The 20,048-nt window shown below is 34.4% G+C and overlaps 1 protein-coding gene across 2 annotated transcripts in view; it reads left to right on the top strand.

The window, feature by feature from the left end:
- Positions 1-20,048, top strand: part of LOC149806487 (membralin-like) — a 68,057-nt gene that overhangs the window by 36,439 nt on the left and 11,570 nt on the right. For both annotated transcript variants that reach the window (XM_089953770.1, XM_089953760.1), the window contains exons 9-12: positions 1,886-1,943; positions 4,108-4,191; positions 9,478-9,610; positions 14,986-15,085. In XM_089953770.1, the coding sequence (XP_089809896.1) occupies positions 1,886-1,943; positions 4,108-4,191; positions 9,478-9,610; positions 14,986-15,085 (375 nt within the window). The remainder of the gene's footprint in view (positions 1-1,885; positions 1,944-4,107; positions 4,192-9,477; positions 9,611-14,985; positions 15,086-20,048) is intronic.

Below are 20,048 nucleotides of genomic sequence, written 5' to 3'. Positions count from 1 at the left end.
AGGTATGGAGTTCAATACACAGGCAACATATTTCGTCTCCCTCAGGATTGTGCATTTAAATGACCCATGGTAGCACCTTACTTTCGAGGAAATTCTATCCACATGTGAAACACTTCGCCTACTAGGCTTTCTCATGGTCCTAGGTCATGTTCTACTGCATTGCTTCTGTTTCCTCTGCAGGAATGGAGTTCTCAGGTTTGCCCACTGGAACATCCTCAGCAGATGATGCCTCAGTGGGGTATTGAGGCATCATCTGCAGAATTGGGAACAACACACGTCCACTAGCTTGAGATTATAATCTGTACCAATGCAAGTATGGTAGGCTGGGGAACCCGCCTACTACAATCCTTTCAGGACACCAGCGGTGCATGCTTTTCCCAGGAATAACATCTATATATCAATAATTCTGGAGAGGATGGCCATTGAGAATTTCCTTAACTGTGGCATTAATATTTGCTTGGCAGGGAGTTCTCATTCTCTCTGACAACTCTATAGTGGTGACTTGTCACAAACAACAAGGAGGAACTGAATCCTACAACAGTGACTTAATCTCTGACAGCAAGTAAGATCCCATTCCCAGACCTTTGCATCATAGTGTGGTACTTTCTGAAGTGGTGTTTTCCTTCATCTGCTCAAACAACCACGATGGCAGTTGTTTCATCCCTGTCTGGAGCTTCCAAACCTGCATGAATGGATCATCTCAAACAGGCCCTCAAACTTAAACAATTTTCGCAACCAGACCTAGAGGGAATCACTTGGGTGTGACGGCCCTCCACTCTGAAAGCATATAAAGTCAAATGGCACAGTTTACACCCAGTTGTGCACAAAGAAACATTTTGCCTTTCCAGATAGCTAAATTCCTCCTCTGGCTCTTCAAGGAGAGCAATCAAAGGTTAACGCTGTACGATCACTGACACCTTTCGTGATCATGGAAAAGAGGATATCGGACATACACAGGTCTTATCCGACCTGTTCTCCAACTTTGTGTATACACAGCCAAAATCATGAACCCTATGCCCAAAGTGGAACCTATCTTGGGTATTAACATGGCTGGATAAGATACCTTTTGAATTGATTTCAAGGGCATCACTTGTGCTCTTTTTCCTACAAGACCTGCTTCCTCATTGCATTAGCAACTACAGGCAGAATTCACAAAATACATGCCCTGTCAGAAGACCCGAATTACATGCAAGTTGTGACAAGATGTTTCAGTCTTATTCATGACAGCGTCCTCTTTCATCACCGAGAACCGTCTCCCTTTCACCGTTAACTAAATTTTTGTCATGAACCCATCTGGACACATCAAATAAAGACCACCTACAAGACCCAGTCAGGGCTTTCAGGCAATGCTTTAATAAGAACTGCCATTGCATAGAGGGAGACTGTGAATTATAATTTATGATTTTAATGACAGCATATTACATATTGTGATAGGTTACCCTCAACATATTAACAGTGCATTTGTAGTGAATGAGTCTAAAAGAAGATGAATTTACAATGTGCATTTCATATTTCATATTTCATATCAGTGTAAGTAGTGTAAATATTGAGGGCACTCCATAGCGTGATAGCATAAGCAGTATAAAAATTGAGTGTGCTTAGCAATAGGGTACTTTCATCTGTAGTCTTGTCTTACAAAAGGCAAATGGTCCATGTAGTTATATGAACTATTCAGTGCAGTTTATCCATGTAGTTACATGAATTACAAAATGCAATTTATCCATGTAGTTCAATGAATTTAAGTCTTGATCTACTTTTTTTAATGAGATGGCACAGATGAGGATATATGTGATGTATGAAAATAAAAGTCTCTAAGTTTAGATATAAATCTTTTAAAAAATGTTTCAGGATAATAAGACCAAAGTATAATCTTGATGTATTTCAGACTGTTTCTGTTTCCACATTGCTGAGATATTCCCACCATCAGATCTTCTTATTTATTGGTAAGTCTGAATCTGTGAACTGACACTAGCTTTCCAAAATAACTTGAAGCTTGTGTTACATTTTTGGTTAGGAACGAAAGAAACATAACAAATGTATAATATCAGGGGTCAGTAGAAGTAGGTCATATAATCTATTTAAGCCAGGAATTTTCTTGTAATTGTCAAGCAGGTGTGGAATTTTTCTTTAGTAAGACCTAATTATACTATATGTGTTTACAATTATGCCACCTTAAAGAGATAAGCTGACTCATCTTCTGGTGCTGTGATCAGAATCAGCAAGGATATGGGACTAACACTGCATGAAAAGAATAGATCGGTTTCTGACAGACTTTGATGTTGAGACAGTTAATAGTCATGACTTGTAACACATTGTACAGTTTGTCAGGAAACAAATACCTAGTCTCATTTGTTTCCAGTACATGGACAAATTTTAGTGGTAAAATCTTCACTTCAGCTTGTCTGTTCAAGCAAAACATGCCTAACTTGGAACATACTATATTGTGTCTGATAGACTGGTATTATGTGACATTCAGGAAAATTTTGAACAAATTCTGAAACATTCAGTTTATTAAACATTTTCATTATATTGAATGGATAGCAAAAAAGAAAATAAGAATTCAGTTTTAACATACCTCTGCAGCTGAAGATTGCTTACAGAAAGTGGACAGCTTCCTGACAAAACTCATCTGTATTGTGATGATGCAGAGAGAATTTGAACCTTAAGTACTGTGGTCATAGTCACATCCGTGGCCAGAGAACTTGAGGAAAAATCGGTTCTCACTGTGAGTGCTTTGTGTGTACATCAGTGAGTCAACGGAAATCAGTGGTTTGAAATCACTGAGGTCAAAACTAATACACCCTTGGTACTGTACATAGCAATGAAACCCATCTACCTTTTCATTCATATATAATACATAGATATTTTTCATGCACACAGTTCCATGATAGTAAAACCCGTCTACCTTTTCATTCATATATAATACATAGATATTTTTCATGCACACAGTTCCATGATAGTAAATATTGTCATTAAAGTAACATGAATTTATTTTAAATTTGAGAAAACATAATGCACGATGTGTAATGCTGTACACAGAATTGAAACCCATCTACATTGTCATTCATATATAACACATAGGGATTTTCTGTGCACACAGTTCCATGACCAAATTGAAATTGAGATTCCACAATAAAAGTTATTCAAAATATTTTGTTGTCTCACTTGTATAAGACATTGATATCATATTTCCAGTGGTGATGGTAGAAATGTTATTAACATTAAAGATTTGTGTTTATGTTGTACACTGAGAATTAGTACATGTGAAACCTTGTTCTTTGGACACTTTTTTTAATAAAAGCGGTTTCACATGATCATATTTTTAATTGACTTGCTGAAAAGTAAGTCAGACATGCTATGCACTCAACTTTGGATTTTGTATGTTTTATCGATAAAGATGAAATGGTGTTAATTAAAGGTTAATATGAAAATAACATTTTTAAATAAAATATGAAATTAGAATTTAAAAAGTGTGAATGTGAATATGGTGGCTTGTATGATTCTTAGTCATCTTTATTGTAATAACATTCTTTGATCTGTTGACATTGGTTTGTTACACTGTTGACATCAGTGATTACACTGTTATGATATACTGGTGGTTACGTGGCTGTCATTGGGGTTATAATACAACCTACATTGGATGGTTACACTGCTGTCATTTCTAGTTAAACTGCTGACATTGGCGGTTACACTGTTGGCATATTGTGGTTACATCATCAACAAGTTCTATCCATAGTACATTGGCAAAGCCTCTAAAATGTAAATTTGAGACAGTACCATATGTATTTGCTTAGAAGTCAGGTCCAGCTGCATACAACATAGACCCTAATCTGCCATTGCATAACATGCTGATAGATCCAAGTTTATTGTCTTTCATCTACTGAATATTCTTAACACAATGCATAGACTATTATTTCCTGACACATTATGCACCATAAGATCTGGGTCCATGAAGTATGCAGATGGATCCGTCTTATAAACAAGTATACAGTATAGTCATAGGAATTAAGACCTGCTTAAGAAAATATTTTTATGGAGTTTTTACAGATGAATTTTGTTACAGTAATGGAGTTTGATATTATGAAATGCTAAATTATCTTGTTTCAGTTGATTTACTGCAGATGTTGGAGATGAATGTCACTATAGCCTTTCCAGCTGCTCCTCTTCTGACTGTGATACTGGCTTTAGTAGGTTAGTACAACATATTTATACCTCCACAGTTTGTGATGGGGAGGGGGTGTTATAATTGAGTCCTTCCAGTAAACCACCTGTCCAGTCATCTATCACACTTGTTTGTGCTAATCATACACCCTGAACTGCGTGAGATATCTTAATCAGATTTGATTTGCATGTTTATAATGATAAAATTATATTTTTACTTTCATTGAATTTGTTCAATAAATACATTTTGAGCTGTCTCCCCAATTTTATCAAGTCTACAGTGATGTGGAACTCAGTATGATGCCTTTGTCGATATCAAGTTTTATGAATTTAGTTTTTCAGTTTCCTGTATAGATTTTCATCACATGTGACATGAATCATTATAAAGCTGAGACAAATCACAATAACATGCTTTTACTACATTTTTTTCATTTTCTAATACCTAAAATACTTGCTGCACTTCATATTTGGAATGACTCAATATGATCATGGAGCAAAGACAATTCATATTTAGAACGAATCAATATGATCATGAAGCAAAGACAGTTCATATTTGGAATGAATCAATATGATCATGAAGCAAAGACAATTCATATTTGGAATGAATTAATATGATCATGAGGGAAAGACTATTCATATTTAGAATGAATCAATATGATCATGAGGGAAAGACTATTCATATTTAGAATGAATCAATATGATCATGAGGGAAAGACTATTCATATTTAGAATGAATCAATATGATCATGAGGTAAAGACTATTCATATTTAGAATGAATCAATATGATCATGAGGGAAAGACTATTCATATTTAGAATGAATCAATATGATCATGAGGGAAAGACTATTCATATTTAGAATGAATCAATATGATCATGAGGGAAAGACTATTCATATTTGGAATGAATCAATATGATCATGAAGCAAAGACTATTCATATTTGGAATGAATCAATATGATCATGAAGCAAAGACAATTCATATTTAGAATGAATCAGTATGATCATGAAGCAAAGACAATTCATGTGGGAATGAATAAATATGATCATGAAGCAAAGACAATTCATATTTGGAATGAATCAATATGATCATGAAGCAAAGACAATTCATATTTAGAATGAATCAGTATGATCATGAAGCAAAGACAATTCATGTGGGAATGAATAAATATGATCATGAAGCAAAGACAATTCATATTTGGAATGACTCAATATGATCATGAAGCAAAGACAATTCATATTTAGAACGAATCAATATGATCATGAAGCAAAGACAGTTCATTTGGGAATGAATAAATATGATCATGAAGCAAAGACAATTCATATTTGGAATGACTCAATATGATCATGGAGCAAAGACAATTCATATTTAGAACGAATCAATATGATCATGAAGCAAAGACAGTTCATATTTAGAATGAATCAATATGAACATGAAGCAAAGACAATTCATATTTAGAACGAATCAGTATGATCATGAAGCAAAGACAATTCATTTGGGAATGAATAAATATGATCATGAAGCAAAGACAATTCATATTTAGAATGAATTAATATGATCATGAGGCAAAGACTATTCATATTTAGAATGAATCAATATGATCATGAGGGAAAGACTATTCATATTTAGAATGAATCAATATGATCATGAGGGAAAGACTATTCATATTTGGAATGAATCAATATGATCATGAAGCAAAGACTATTCATATTTAGAATGAATCAATATGATCATGAGGGAAAGACTATTCAAATTTAGAATGAATCAATATGATCATGAAGCAAAGACAATTCAAATTTAGAATGAATCAATATGATAATGAGGCAAAGACAATTCATTTGGGAAAATGCACATTTAACCACAAAAAAAATAACCCAATTTTTCTCTGACATGGACCTTGATCATGAAGCAAAGACAATTCATATTTAGAATGAATCAATATGATCATGAAGCAAAGACAATTCATATTTAGAATGAATCAATATGATAATGAGGCAAAGACAATTCATTTGGGAAAATGCACATTTAACCACACAAAAAAATAACCCAATTTTTCTCTGACATGGACCTTGATCGTGAAGTCAAGACAATTCATATTTGGAATGAATCAGTATGATCATCAAGTAAAGGTCCATGTCAGAGAAAACTTGGGTTATTTTTTTATTGGTTTATATTTCCTAAAGCATGGGATGGATTTTTTTTATTGGTTTATATTTCCTAAAGCATGGGATGGATTTTTTTTATTGGTTTATATTTCCTAAAGCATGGGATGGATTTTTTATTGGTTTTTATTTCCTAAAGCATGGGATGGATTTTTTATTGGTTTTTATTTCCTAAAGCATGGGATGGATTTTTTATTGGTTTTTATTTCCTAAAGCATGGGATGGATTTTTTATTGGTTTATATTTCCTAAAGCATGGGATGGATTCTTTTATTGGTTTATATTTCCTAAAGCATGGGATGAATTTTTTTTTATTGGTTTATATTTCCTAAAGCATGGGATGGATTTTTTTTATTGGTTTATATTTCCTAAAGCATGGGATGGATCTTTTTATTGGTTTATATTTCCTAAAGCATGGGATGGATTTTTTTTATTGGTTTATATTTCCTAAAGCATGGGATGGATTTTTTTAATTGGTTTATATTTCCTAAAGCATGGGATGGATTTTTTTTATTCGTTTATATTTCCTAAAGCATGGGATGGATTTTTTTTTATTCGTTTATATTTCCTAAAGCATGGGATGGATTTTTTTTATTGGTTTATATTTCCTAAAGCATGGGATGGATTTTTTTATTGGTTTATATTTCCTAAAGCATGGGATGGATTTTTTTTATTGGTTTATATTTCCTAAAGCATGGGATGGATTTTTTTTATTGGTTTATATTTCCTAAAGCATGGGATGGATTTTTTTTATTGGTTTATATTTCCTAAAGCATGGGATGGATTTTTTTATTGGTTTATATTTCCTAAAGCATGGGATGGATTTTTTTATTGGTTTATATTTCCTAAAGCATGGGATGGATTTTTTTATTGGTTTATATTTCCTAAAGCATGGGATGGATTTTTTTTATTGGTTTATATTTCCTAAAGCATGGGATGGATTTTTTTTATTGGTTTATATTTCCTAAAGCATGGGATGGATTTTTTTATTGGTTTATATTTCCTAAAGCATGGGATGGATTTTTTTTATTGGTTTATATTTCCTAAAGCATGGGATGGATTTTTTTTATTGGTTTATATTTCCTAAAGCATGGGATGGATTTTTTTATTGGTTTATATTTCCTAAAGCATGGGATGGATTTTTTTTATTGGTTTATATTTCCTAAAGCATGGGATGGATTTTTTATTGGTTTATATTTCCTAAAGCATGGGATGGATTTTTTATTGGTTTATATTTCCTAAAGCATGGGATGGATTTTTTTTATTGGTTTATATTTCCTAAAGCATGGGATGGATTTTTTTTATTGGTTTATATTTCCTAAAGCATGGGATGGATTTTTTATTGGTTTATATTTCCTAAAGCATGGGATGGATTTTTTTTATTGGTTTATATTTCCTAAAGCATGGGATGGATTTTTTTTATTGGTTTATATTTCCTAAAGCATGGGATGGATTTTTTTATTGGTTTATATTTCCTAAAGCATGGGATGGATTTTTTTTATTGGTTTATATTTCCTAAAGCATGGGATGGATTTTTTATTGGTTTATATTTCCTAAAGCATGGGATGGATTTTTTATTGGTTTATATTTCCTAAAGCATGGGATGGATTTTTTATTGGTTTATATTTCCTAAAGCATGGGATGGATTTTTTTTATTGGTTTATATTTCCTAAAGCATGGGATGGATTTTTTATTGGTTTTTATTTTCTAAAGCATGGGATGGATTTTTTATTGGTTTATATTTCCTAAAGCATGGGATGGATTTTTTATTGGTTTATATTTCCTAAAGCATGGGATGGATTTTTTATTGGTTTATATTTCCTAAAGCATGGGATGGATTTTTTTTATTGGTTTATATTTCCTAAAGCATGGGATGGATTTTTTATTGGTTTTTATTTCCTAAAGCATGGGATGGATTTTTTTCATACTTATAATGAATTAAGACTCTTAAGACAATTTAATCTGTGAGATTTATTGCATTATGACTTTGGGGTCATGATCAAAATCAGATAAAATTGGTGTTACGGATTTTTCATTTAGTTACATTTCCTAACCCCTATGATGGATTATCTTGATACTTGGAAAAAAATCATTATGAATGCAGCTACAACAATTGATTCAATAACATGCACACATTCCTCTTTGGCCTTAAGTTTAAGGTCAAATATATCATTTGCTTTAAGGCTTGGTTCAAGTTTTTTTTCTTCATTTGCTTATAATGATATCCATGTGATAACCATGGCAGCCATTTTTAAATTGCCGAAAGCTAGTGATGTGGGAGAAGTCAGTCCACAAGACAGGTTTGGCCATCTTTAAAGTCTGTTTGCTAGCCATCCAAAACAGAAAGTCTTATTGACATAGGTTCTTCAAAAGAAAACTTAATATTGTGTCTAGTTGGACCTAAATGAAAATGATGCCATCTCACATTCAACATGGCCACAATCTTGAAAATCTTGCTATCACTATTCCTAAATCTGTGGTCATATTCATATGGGGTTTTCATTCAAATACTTTAAATGATTACTAATTCCTCCATAATGAAAAGCATGCCAATCAAACAAGCACTTCATTTGGTAGAACATTGGACTCGTAATTTAAGGGTCATGGATTTTATACTCACCTAGGCCAGCCGATTTTAACTGCATTTAATGTGCCCTTAGGGAAAGGCGCTTAGGTCCTAACCTTGGCATGATGTAGCCAATTGTTTGTTCAAATGCCATTAAAAACCAACCAACCAATTAACCAGTCATTTGAAAAAAGAGAGTCTTTTCAAGTGTTTTCCTTCATGTAATATTGATCAGAAAAGTAAAAATATTGCTTAAGTATTCTCAGTGCCAAATGTTATATTTTAACTTGTACATTTTAACTACTATATATGTACTTGCCTGTAAGTTGAGTCAAACTGCAAACAACAATGATCTTGATCTGCTGTAGCATAATGCACCTGCAGACCAGGGTATATGTCGTTTGTTCTGATTATTTTTAACAAACATCAAAAACCCAGATCTGCTGGTGCATTTTGTGGTGGCAGATCTAGGTCTGTGCATTTTGGACTCAACTTATAAGTAAGTACATACCGTAACATGTATATTTTCCTCTGAAAGAGCTTCAAAAATGTTTTGTTTTTAAATCAGAAACATGATTGTTTGATTTCAGGCATGGAAGCAATAATGTCTGAGTTTTTCAACGACACAACAACAGCATTTTATATCATTTTGATTGTTTGGATCGCAGACCAGTATGATGCCATATGTTGCCATACTAATATCAGTAAAAGACACTGGCTAAGGTATGTTCTTGATTCCATGTTGCCATACTAATATCAGTAAAAGACACTGGCTAAGGTATGTTCTTGATCCCATGTTGCCATACTAATATCAGTAAAAGACACTGGCTAAGGTATGTTCTTAATCCCATGTTGCCATACTAATATCAGTAAAAGACACTGGCTAAGGTATGTTCTTGATCCCATGTTGCCATACTAATATTGGTATTTTATGTAATGTCATGTATTTTGGAGAAACAACTCCCTTTTTGTATACTGCTCGGGTAGCCTAGTGGTTAGAGCATTTGCCTTGGTAGCAGGAGGTCGTGGGTTCAAACACCGACCAAGTCATACCAAAGACTTACAAAAATGGTACACTGTAGACATCATAGCGATATGACAAAAAATTGTTACAGCTACATTGAAAATCCTAATCGCACACATCTTGCTTTTTGTCTATGTAAATCTCAGGTTTTAAAAGATGAATTTTCATACAATCTGATTGAATGTTCATTAGTGGGATTGTCTCCCATGACATTTATTTTAACTGAACAAACTGTGTTTCTTTGTTTGAAGATTCATTTTTTCAGTATCACTATTTCAGCTATATCAAGTATTGCTCTGTTGTAGAAGTCAGAGGTGTTTCCCATTAAAAATTATTTAAAACATTGTAGCCTTAATTTACAAACCAAAATTATTTAAAACATTGTAGCCATAAATTACAAACCAAAGACTAGGAGAATAACATCTGTTACCTTTTAGTACTATTTTTGCAGGCCAGAAGTTAAAAGTACAATACATTTTGGACTTGTTAATGTATGTTTATAAAAGGTGCTAATTCCTTTGCCATAAGAAACAGTTAGGGATCTGTAGAAATCTTTAATTACATTGGCTTCTTCCTAACAACTAGTTGGGGACCTGTGATTCTCACAGCTGCTGTGATTCTAATGCCATATGGAAATATTAAAACTACAGACTAGGTGAAACCTGTGATTTTTGCGGGCATTGTGATCCAAATATGGTATCAAAACAAATTAACAACAAACTATGCAGAGACGTGTCATTCTTGCAGGTGCTGTGGTCTTAATATCACATGGAAACAGTTTTTAAAAAAAAACATACAAACTAGGCAGGGTACCTGTCATTTTTGCAGGTGCTGTGCCTGTAGTACCATATAGAAATAAATTAAGACAACAAACTAGGCAGGGTACCTGTCATTTTTGCAGGTGCTGTGCCTGTAGTACCATATAGAAATAAATTAAGACAACAAACTAGGCAGGGTACCTGTCATTTTTGCAGGTGCTGTGCCTGTAGTACCATATAGAAATAAATTAAGACAACAAACTAGGCAGGGTACCTGTCATTTTTGCAGGTGCTGTGCCTGTAGTACCATATAGAAATAAATTAAGACAACAAACTAGGCAGGGTACCTGTCATTTTTGCAGGTGCTGTGCCTGTAGTACCATATAGAAATAAATTAGGACAACAAACTAGGCAGGGTACCTGTCATTTTTGCAGGTGCTGTGCCTATAGTACCATATAGAAATAAATTAAGACAACAAACTAGGCAGGGTACCTGTCATTTTTGCAGGTGCTGTGCCTGTAGTACCATATAGAAATAAATTAAGACAACAAACTAGGCAGGGTACCTGTCATTTTTGCAGGTGCTGTGCCTGTAGTACCATTTAGAAATAAATTAAGACAACAAACTAGGCAGGGTACCTGTCATTTTTGCAGGTGCTGTGCCTGTAGTACCATATAGAAATAAATTAAGACAACAGACTAGGTGGGAACTGTGATTCTTGCAGGTGCAATGTTTTGAATATGGAAACAGAAACAATAAATGGGGTTTCCTTCATGCAAGTACTGTGCTTGTAATGATATGTGGAAACAGAAACAATGAATGGGGTTTGATACCCTTCCTTCATGCAAGTACTGTGCTTGTAATGATATGTGGAAACAGAAACAATAAATGGGGTTTGATACCCTTCCTTCATGCAAGTACTGTGCTTGTAATGATATGTGGAAACAGAAACAATAAATGGGGTTTGATACCCTTCCTTCATGCAAGTACTGTGCTTGTAATGATATGTGGAAACAGAAACAATAAATGGGGTTTGATACCCTTCCTTCATGCAAGTACTGTGCTTGTAATGATATGTGGAAACAGAAACAATAAATGGGGTTTGATACCCTTCCTTCATGCAAGTACTGTGCTTGTAATGATATGTGGAAACAATTTAGAAACAACAAACTAAGAGGTGACAGTGATTCATGCATGTGCTGTACACCTGATGTCATACTAAAACTTATTAAAAATAGCAGAATGGGTGGGGACCTGTGCAGAGCTAAAAGTCTTTATTCAGACACAGGCCCATGGCTGGTGACTTTAAAAGATATAACAAGCCCTGATTCAATTTAACAAACCCAGACTCCAATTCCATATACACAAAAGGGATCTATCTTTTTTTAAACTATTATTTGCTATTACTTTGTAATTGCTCTACTTCAAATAAAAAAATACAATAAACTTTTATTAACTTGGCCAGTGTTTATTCAGATCTCAAAATATTTCACACAAAACCATGTTTTCCTCGAGGTGCTGATGTCAAGTTGCTTTCACAATGTCCTCCTTATTCGTTGGACTGTTGATGTTCATTATCATCTGAAGCATGACTTGTTCATGCAGTTTCTCATTTCACTTTTCATCTTATTCATATGGGCTGCTTTATGTTCAAGCATTGTTGCAATCATAACTCATGCATTTCTGCCAAATCATTTTATTTGGTTGGTCTTTCCTTTTTTTCTGACTAGCCAAAAATAGCTCAGTTCTATTTAATAAAAAAATTGATAGGCATCATGGATCACCTTTCATCCATTTATTACTTCTAGCACCTGAAAAACAACTTGGATTTCGCCTAAACTCTCAATATTAGATTAATAAGGTAATAAGTTAACAGTTTGATGTTTTAATCTGATTAATCAGCCATGCATCATTTCACCAGTTAAAATGACTGCTGAAACAGTGCCAGTTCTCAGAAGACTGGTTCTGGCTGGTTTCTTTAATGTGTGGATGGAACACAAAAAAATGCTGTATGTACCAAGATTTAAATGACCTTTTTGAATGGTTTTGCAATGTGCATGACAGCAATACCCACTCGCATGCTTACATCAAGAATAAGAAATATTAATATATATTCAGTTGAAATAAGAATATTACTATAACAAGACATGAAGCACCTTATAATAATTAATGTTACTTTTAAATGAATATATTAAATGACGATATTAAATGCTTTGAAGTATGTAGCTTTCTTATTACTACATAAATTATATCTACTTTTCAAATAAATTTATTCCCCCTTTGGAAAGGCCTCCCATCTTATGAGGCCAGTGTCCCAGTGCAGTAGGGGTGGCCATATAAGCTTGGCGCACATCATTAAGAGGTTAGTGTTAAGACTGGTTGGCCTGATGTCAGGATAGAGTGGCTGGGTGGGACAGTGTGTTAGGACTGGTCGGCCTGGTGTCAGGATAGAGTGGCTGGGTGGGACATTATGTTACATGTCTGCTGCATGATGCCCCAGTGCTAGACATCACTATAAACTGCCCACTGTAGGCATTGTAGCAATATGACTGAAATTTGTTTAAAGCTACATTAAAAATAAAAATCACACAAACACACACTTTTTAATATGAACTCTGTGAAATCGAAGTACCAAAGCATATATTTTCACAAAAACTGCATTTATTTAAATGGAACAGTCCTAAAATCTAATTGTAATATTATCTGTCTATTAGCATAAAATTAATATATTTGATGCTGCATTGAAAAGTATGGAACTTATTAAAAAAATTCAATTCTTGTAATATACGTTTGTAATTTGTAATTTATCTGTCTGGGCTCCATCATCCCATGACAAGCAATTCTGCAAACTGGCTGGCTCACCCTGGGGTGCTAGTGCTCAGATGCTTATGACATCAGGACCAGACCTATGTTATTTAACAGCTGAGTATTGTACTCCTGTCTGGACTCAATTGTCCCATACCAAGCTAATAGATGTCCAGCTCAACACAACAATGGACATAATCTCTGGAACCCTACATTCTGCTCCTTTACCATGGCTGCCGGTACTCAGCAACATTCCTCCTCCACATCTCCATGGCCAGGTAGCAACAACAAAACTGCTGGCTAAGGTTTATGCCAGTGAGAAACCTACACTGTACATGGACATTACTTCACATCCAGCATCCACTTGGCTTTGATACAGCCAATCTGGTTAGGTCCATTGCTAGAGGATATGACAGCTATTTCAGCCTGGAGTGATGGGTGGTCTTCAACAGGTGTAAACCACTCACTCATAGCTGAGCCATCTGTCTGCCCTCCTGCTTAACCTTCCATGACATCTATGGACCAAGCTGTACCATTTCCAGGCAGGGGTCATTGTGCAGTTAGCCTTGTCCAATGGGAACAGGCAACTGATTCCTCCAGTAGCTGTGGCGCTCTACAAACCATGTCACACATTGTGAACAACTGTCCACTGACAAAGTTGGTGATGATGACACTGTTAAATGGCTGGGCATGCACTGCATAAGATAAATAAATTAAAAAAATTACAATTAGGGTAACCATGTTCTCATCTACTAATATTTCACTTGAAAATATGCCTATCTTGAAAGTAACTGATTTTCAGAAATAAGTGGAACAAAAATGGCAAATAACACAAGTTTAAGGAAGTTGTACATGTGTTCCAGGTAAACTATTTAGAACCTTCCATCGCTAATTGCAATAAATGACGTTTACTTTCCAAACTTACTTTTTCAATGGTATTAAAGCAGTTCATGTTTGAAAAGTCATTATTTCTTAATGTTCTTATTGAAATTCTTGTACAATTATTGTGGACTTATTTTAATGCAAACTTTTTTTTAATGAGGAAATAAGATTTAGAAATTGGTTGATGGTTCGCATGGGTGAAGTTAAACATTAAGTTTAAGTTGTTATGTTCACACAATGTAGAATTATAGAACTGTTCTGTAGGTGATCAAGAATTATTTTGAAGATTGGAATAATTATAGAAATATTCAATGTAGAATTATAGAACTGTTCTGTAGGTGATCAAGAATTATTTTGAAGATTGGAATAATTATAGAAATATTCAAAGTTTAAGTTTGAGATAATTTAGAGAGGGTCTGTTTGATCATGTAGGTATGGGCAAACTTTGTAGTGATTAGTACTATAAAGAGATGGCAGCACATATGTCACTGTTGTCATGTTTTGGTTTTCTATTTGTTTTTCATTTTTATCGTGCATTGACTTCCAGAAATTCCTAAGATTAATAGACATTTTTTATTGTACATTAACGGTTTTTCTACCTAAACCATTTTTTTTGTTTACATTTCAGATTTTTCTACCTATACCATTTTGCCTTCTATGCATATCACTATCGTTTCAATGGCCAGTACAGTGGACTAGCCCTCTTCACTTCATGGCTCTTTATTCAGGTGAGAGTAATCTTCCCTTAGTTTTATTTCTACTGAACGTAGATCAGAAGAGCCATGGCTTGTAGTCCATGTTAATACAAGTTTGCAACCACTACTTCAAAACTACTGGGAAGATTGATGTGAAACTTCAGGCACATTCACATATATATCCTTTTTGGATGGTCTTATATTTATGTCTAGTTCATCCTAAACGAAAATGGTGCTGATCTGATATATAGTATGACCACAATGTATCTTGAAAATGAGGCTTGGTTCGGTATACTGAAGTCAGAAAATAAACAACCACCATTTCACATATTACTTCATAGACTGACCACACCAAGTGTGATGTTATGTTAAATTGTGCGGGAGAACCCATTAGTCTAATTTGCATAGGTAAAGAGGAACAGCCCAATTCATTTGAAGGTATCTAAATCAATGAGATGTGTTGAAGTTATTACATTTCATGCCTTGAATGAGACTGTTTAGTATTACATTTCATGCCTTGAATGAGGCTGTTTAGTATTACATTTTATGCCTTGAGTGTTTAATCCATCATTTATTGAAGATTATGGCTAGTCCATGATTAGTAGCAATGTTTCTCTGAATTCATAATTTTCTTCATTGTGGTAATAGTTTGTAATGATGATTAACTTTTTAAGGCAACATTTTGGATGTGTAACCATCAATGAAGCAAGTAAAACCTAACAAAACTAAAACTTCTGGTTAAAACACATTAGCAAGAGCAAGTATTTTATTCTTTACATACACTGCAAACACCATATTGACATTAGTCATTTTGGAATGTTGACATAGTAAGGGATCAAATCCAGCCAGTTATCAAATTTTTCGAGGAGGCAGAAGAGGCCTTTATTTTCTTTCAAACTATGATTTTCTTTCTGTTTTATCTTGAGGGCATTTATTTGTTTTCACTAATATAATGTGATAGTCCTTGTTTTTACTAATATAATGTGATAGTCCTTGCTTCTACTATAATGTGATAGTCCTTGTTTTTACTACTAATATAATGTGATAGTCTTTGTTTTTACTAATATAATGTGATAGTCCATGCTTTTACTAATATAATGTGATAGTCCTTGTTTTTACAAATATAATGTTTGTTTTTACTAATATAATGTGATAGTCCTCGCTTTTACTAATATAATGTGATAGTCCTTGTTTTTACTAATACAATGTGATAGTCCTTGTTTTTACTAATATAATGTTTGTTTTTACTAATATAATGTGATAGTCCTTGTTTTTACTGATATAATGTGATAGTCCTTGTTTTCTACAAATTAGAGCAAGAGTATTTTTGCAAGTTATTTGACAGAATTTTTTTAAAAATCACATGCCTCCATCCCTAATTTATTGGTTCCTAATTCCGAATTCAATCTCAAAAGTGATTAACATGTTTAAACTAGTGTGGCCAGTGAATCTTTGACACTTTCACACAGAAAACCCAGAGAGTCCAGTTTTTAGACAAGTTCATTGCCCACTTTGTGATCAGAATCACTATCTCCATCTGTAAAAACTTGGGATTAATTGATATCATGAAGGGTGATGATGAAAGCAGAGGAGACTGGATGAATGTGATCCAAAACTACTCTAAAACAACTTGGATGGCCCAGTAAGGGGGCTGGATAAATGTGATCCAGAACTCCTCTAAAACAACTTGGATGGCCTAGTAAGGGGACTGGATGAATGTAATACAGAACTCCTCTAAAACAACTTGGATGGCCCAGTAAGGGGACTGGATGAATGTGATACAGAACTGCTCTAAAACAACTTGGATGGCCTAGTAAGGGGACTGGATGAATGTGATACAGAACTCTTCTAAAACAACTTGGATGGCCCAGTAAGGGGACTGGATCAATGTGATCCAGAACTCCTCTAAAACAACTTGGATGGCCTTGTAAGGGGACTGGATGAATATGATACAGAACTCCTCTAAAACAACTTGGATGGCCCAGTAAGAGGACTGGATGAATATGATACAGAACTCCTCTAAAACAACTTGGATGGCCCAGATAGAGGACTGGATGAATATGATACAGAACTCCTCTAAAACAACTTGGATGGCCCAGTAAGAGGACTGGATGAATGTGATACAGAACTCCTCTAAAACAACTTGGATGGCCCAGTAAGGGGACTGGATGAATGTGATACAGAACTGCTCTAAAACAACTTGGATGGCCCAGTAAGGGGACTGGATGAATGTGATACAGAACTGCTCTAAAACAACTTGGATGGCCTAGTAAGGGGACTGAATGAATGTGATACAGAACTCTTCTAAAACAACATGGATGGCCCAGTAAGAGGACTGGATGAATGTGATCCAGAACTCCTCTAAAACAACATGGATGGCCCAGTAAGAGGACTGGATGAATATGATACAGAACTCCTCTAAAACAACTTGGATGGCCCAGTAAGGGGACTGGATAAATATGATACAGAACTCCTCTAAAACAACTTGGATGGCCCAGACATTTTTGGGGGGAAATATGTTCATTCAAGTTTGGTGTAACAGAATTAGTCTGGTACCCATAAGAGGGTCACCAGTGGGCAGATGACCAGAGATGGTAAGGTTTTAGAGATGGGCCCTATGGCACCAGATTGGAATTCACATGAGCACCATTTTATTTCAGAATTAGTTACACACTTGTGAAAACCTCATGTCAGCACAGCCATCTGTTTCACAGTAGCAAATTCATATTTGCCAATGTTTAGAGATAATGGTGTTTGGGGGAATCAGTTATCTACTCTAATATGCTTATAAAAAAATGATCGGAAATTCAGGTTTGAATAAAGAAAATTAAATATGCTTTTTTGAAGCATTTTATACACTTTCAGTCAGAAAATGTTTAGTAGACTTCACTGTCAGTACGATCACAATACACATTGAAACACATGCAAATACATTATCACAACCCTACAGACATTAAACTAAAAATATCACCAAGTTTCCCTCTTTAAAATCCAATCTGAAATAGATAGTCTTCAGTCATGTGAGATTCCTACACGGTGACTTAGATGTTGGATATTTGAGCACTTCCTCCCCCTTCTCTTACCTATTCTCTTGATGTTACTCTGAATGGGCGAGGTGTTTAATGGGGAAAGGAAATTATTATTTTAGTAAATAATGTTTCTACAAAACTACTTACCCAGTCATATTACTATCAGTCCTTTTTACCCATCCACACAAATCAAGCATCCAGTTATATGTTTTGCTCAAGATTAAAATGGTTACATCCAAAACACAGGTGGCAACTGAGCGAGAACAAAGGTTTCTGTATGTTGTAAAGATGGAAAGACCTATTTCATCATTCTGGGAGGGCTGGATTCAGAGGTTACAGTGAGTAATCCCCTAATGTTAATATGATAAGTTATGGAGTTTTGGAGAAACATAATTTACAAAAAATTTACCGTCTTGACATTAAGACATTAATATTCTACTGATATCGGATTCAAAGTCAAATGGCATAACAAAGAAATTTTCTACTGCACTGCCAGGTATCTTGTGTAACTTGAACAGATAAGAAAATATTTTTGTTTACCGAATTTGGTAATGTGGAGTTCTTCAAGAATATCATAGCTGGTTTCAATACTCCACAGTTAACAAGGGTAAAAGACAGAAGAAATTACTCGTTGTAAATACCAAGAAATTATTTTCAGACTGAAGAACAACAGTCCCGTATGAGGAATTCTTGTTAATTTCATTTACGACAACCCAGGACTTATGGTACAGTTCACACTAACCTGTTGGTACCACAGAGAGAGTGTCAAATTTCTAACCAGTAATATTCACATATTAAATCAAATATCTTTAGGAGGGTACAAAAATTGCAGCGTAATTGATTTATTATTAAGAGAGTTGTGAAGTTTTTTTTGTACTAAACATATCTAGGGCCCTATATTGAGCATTGTTTATGTGCTTGCTTAGACTGTCGACAGATACAGATTAGATTTCAGTCTGTGCAAAGTTCAGTATTAATTTATTCAGGATTGTGTTTTCTTCAGAATCCTCCAATCTCCTGCAAATTAGGACTGCTTGGTTCTGAGCCAATAAGAATATGTTGTACAATTTGCTATGTTGTCAGTTACCTCCCTTGTAAAAATAATGGTTGCTATATTGTCAGTTACAGTACAACATGTCTGTAAAAACCTCCCTTGTAAAACCAATGGTTTATTCAGACAAGTAGCCTTTTATGATATGTCATAACACTATTGAATCAATAAATCTGTGATTGGAGAACAGTCTCTCAAGACAGGTGGTCTCTTTTAGCAGTGGTTATCTCAAGACGGATTTTACTGTGCAAAATGATACAAGAGTTAAGTTGTTGTACAGCCCTTCTACTACCAGTCTTCATTTTAAAGAGTGCCTCATGCTGGGAAAGCAGGATTAATAAATGAATTTTTAAGTTTATTGTCTGACTTCATAAATAAAGAGTGCATTTTTTAATATGAGTTGGTAATGTACCAGGTTGTCTGTGATGGGAAAGTAATGGTCCATTTAAACACTCGTTGCTAACCTTCACCCACCTGCTTAATAGAACCCTATAAAAATGGCATGATATTATTGTCAGTTGTTACTTTTGGGGTAATATCTGCAAAGATATAACTATACTGTTGTACATTTTGAAACTGATATATGTTAAGATGAGTCAGATTTAAAGTCAATAATTTTTAAGTGATCAGCAGTGTTGGCTGGTTATTTATGTTACTAGCTGTGGACATCACTTGAAATCAGTCTTAGAATAAGATGGGTATTATGTCCAAGAAATAATTCCTTAAATAAAAATGAAGAAAAACCATGAAAGAGAGGAATTTTTAACTGTAAATTTATCCAATCATGTAATTGATGCCTTTGACTGTGTAGATTTATCTCATCATGAAATTGATGCCTGTGATTATGTAGATCAGGGATCAGCAACCTATGTCACATCAAGAGGTGGCACATCAAGAGTTTTGTGAAGGGCAGCAG

This window comes from Sinohyriopsis cumingii, chromosome 1 (genome assembly GCF_028554795.1).
Source record: "Sinohyriopsis cumingii isolate HCF-2022 chromosome 1, ASM2855479v2, whole genome shotgun sequence".
Taxonomy (NCBI): Eukaryota; Metazoa; Mollusca; class Bivalvia; order Unionida; family Unionidae; genus Sinohyriopsis; species Sinohyriopsis cumingii.
Note: the sequence above shows the minus strand (reverse complement) of the source record. Positions and strands in the feature narration are given on the sequence as shown.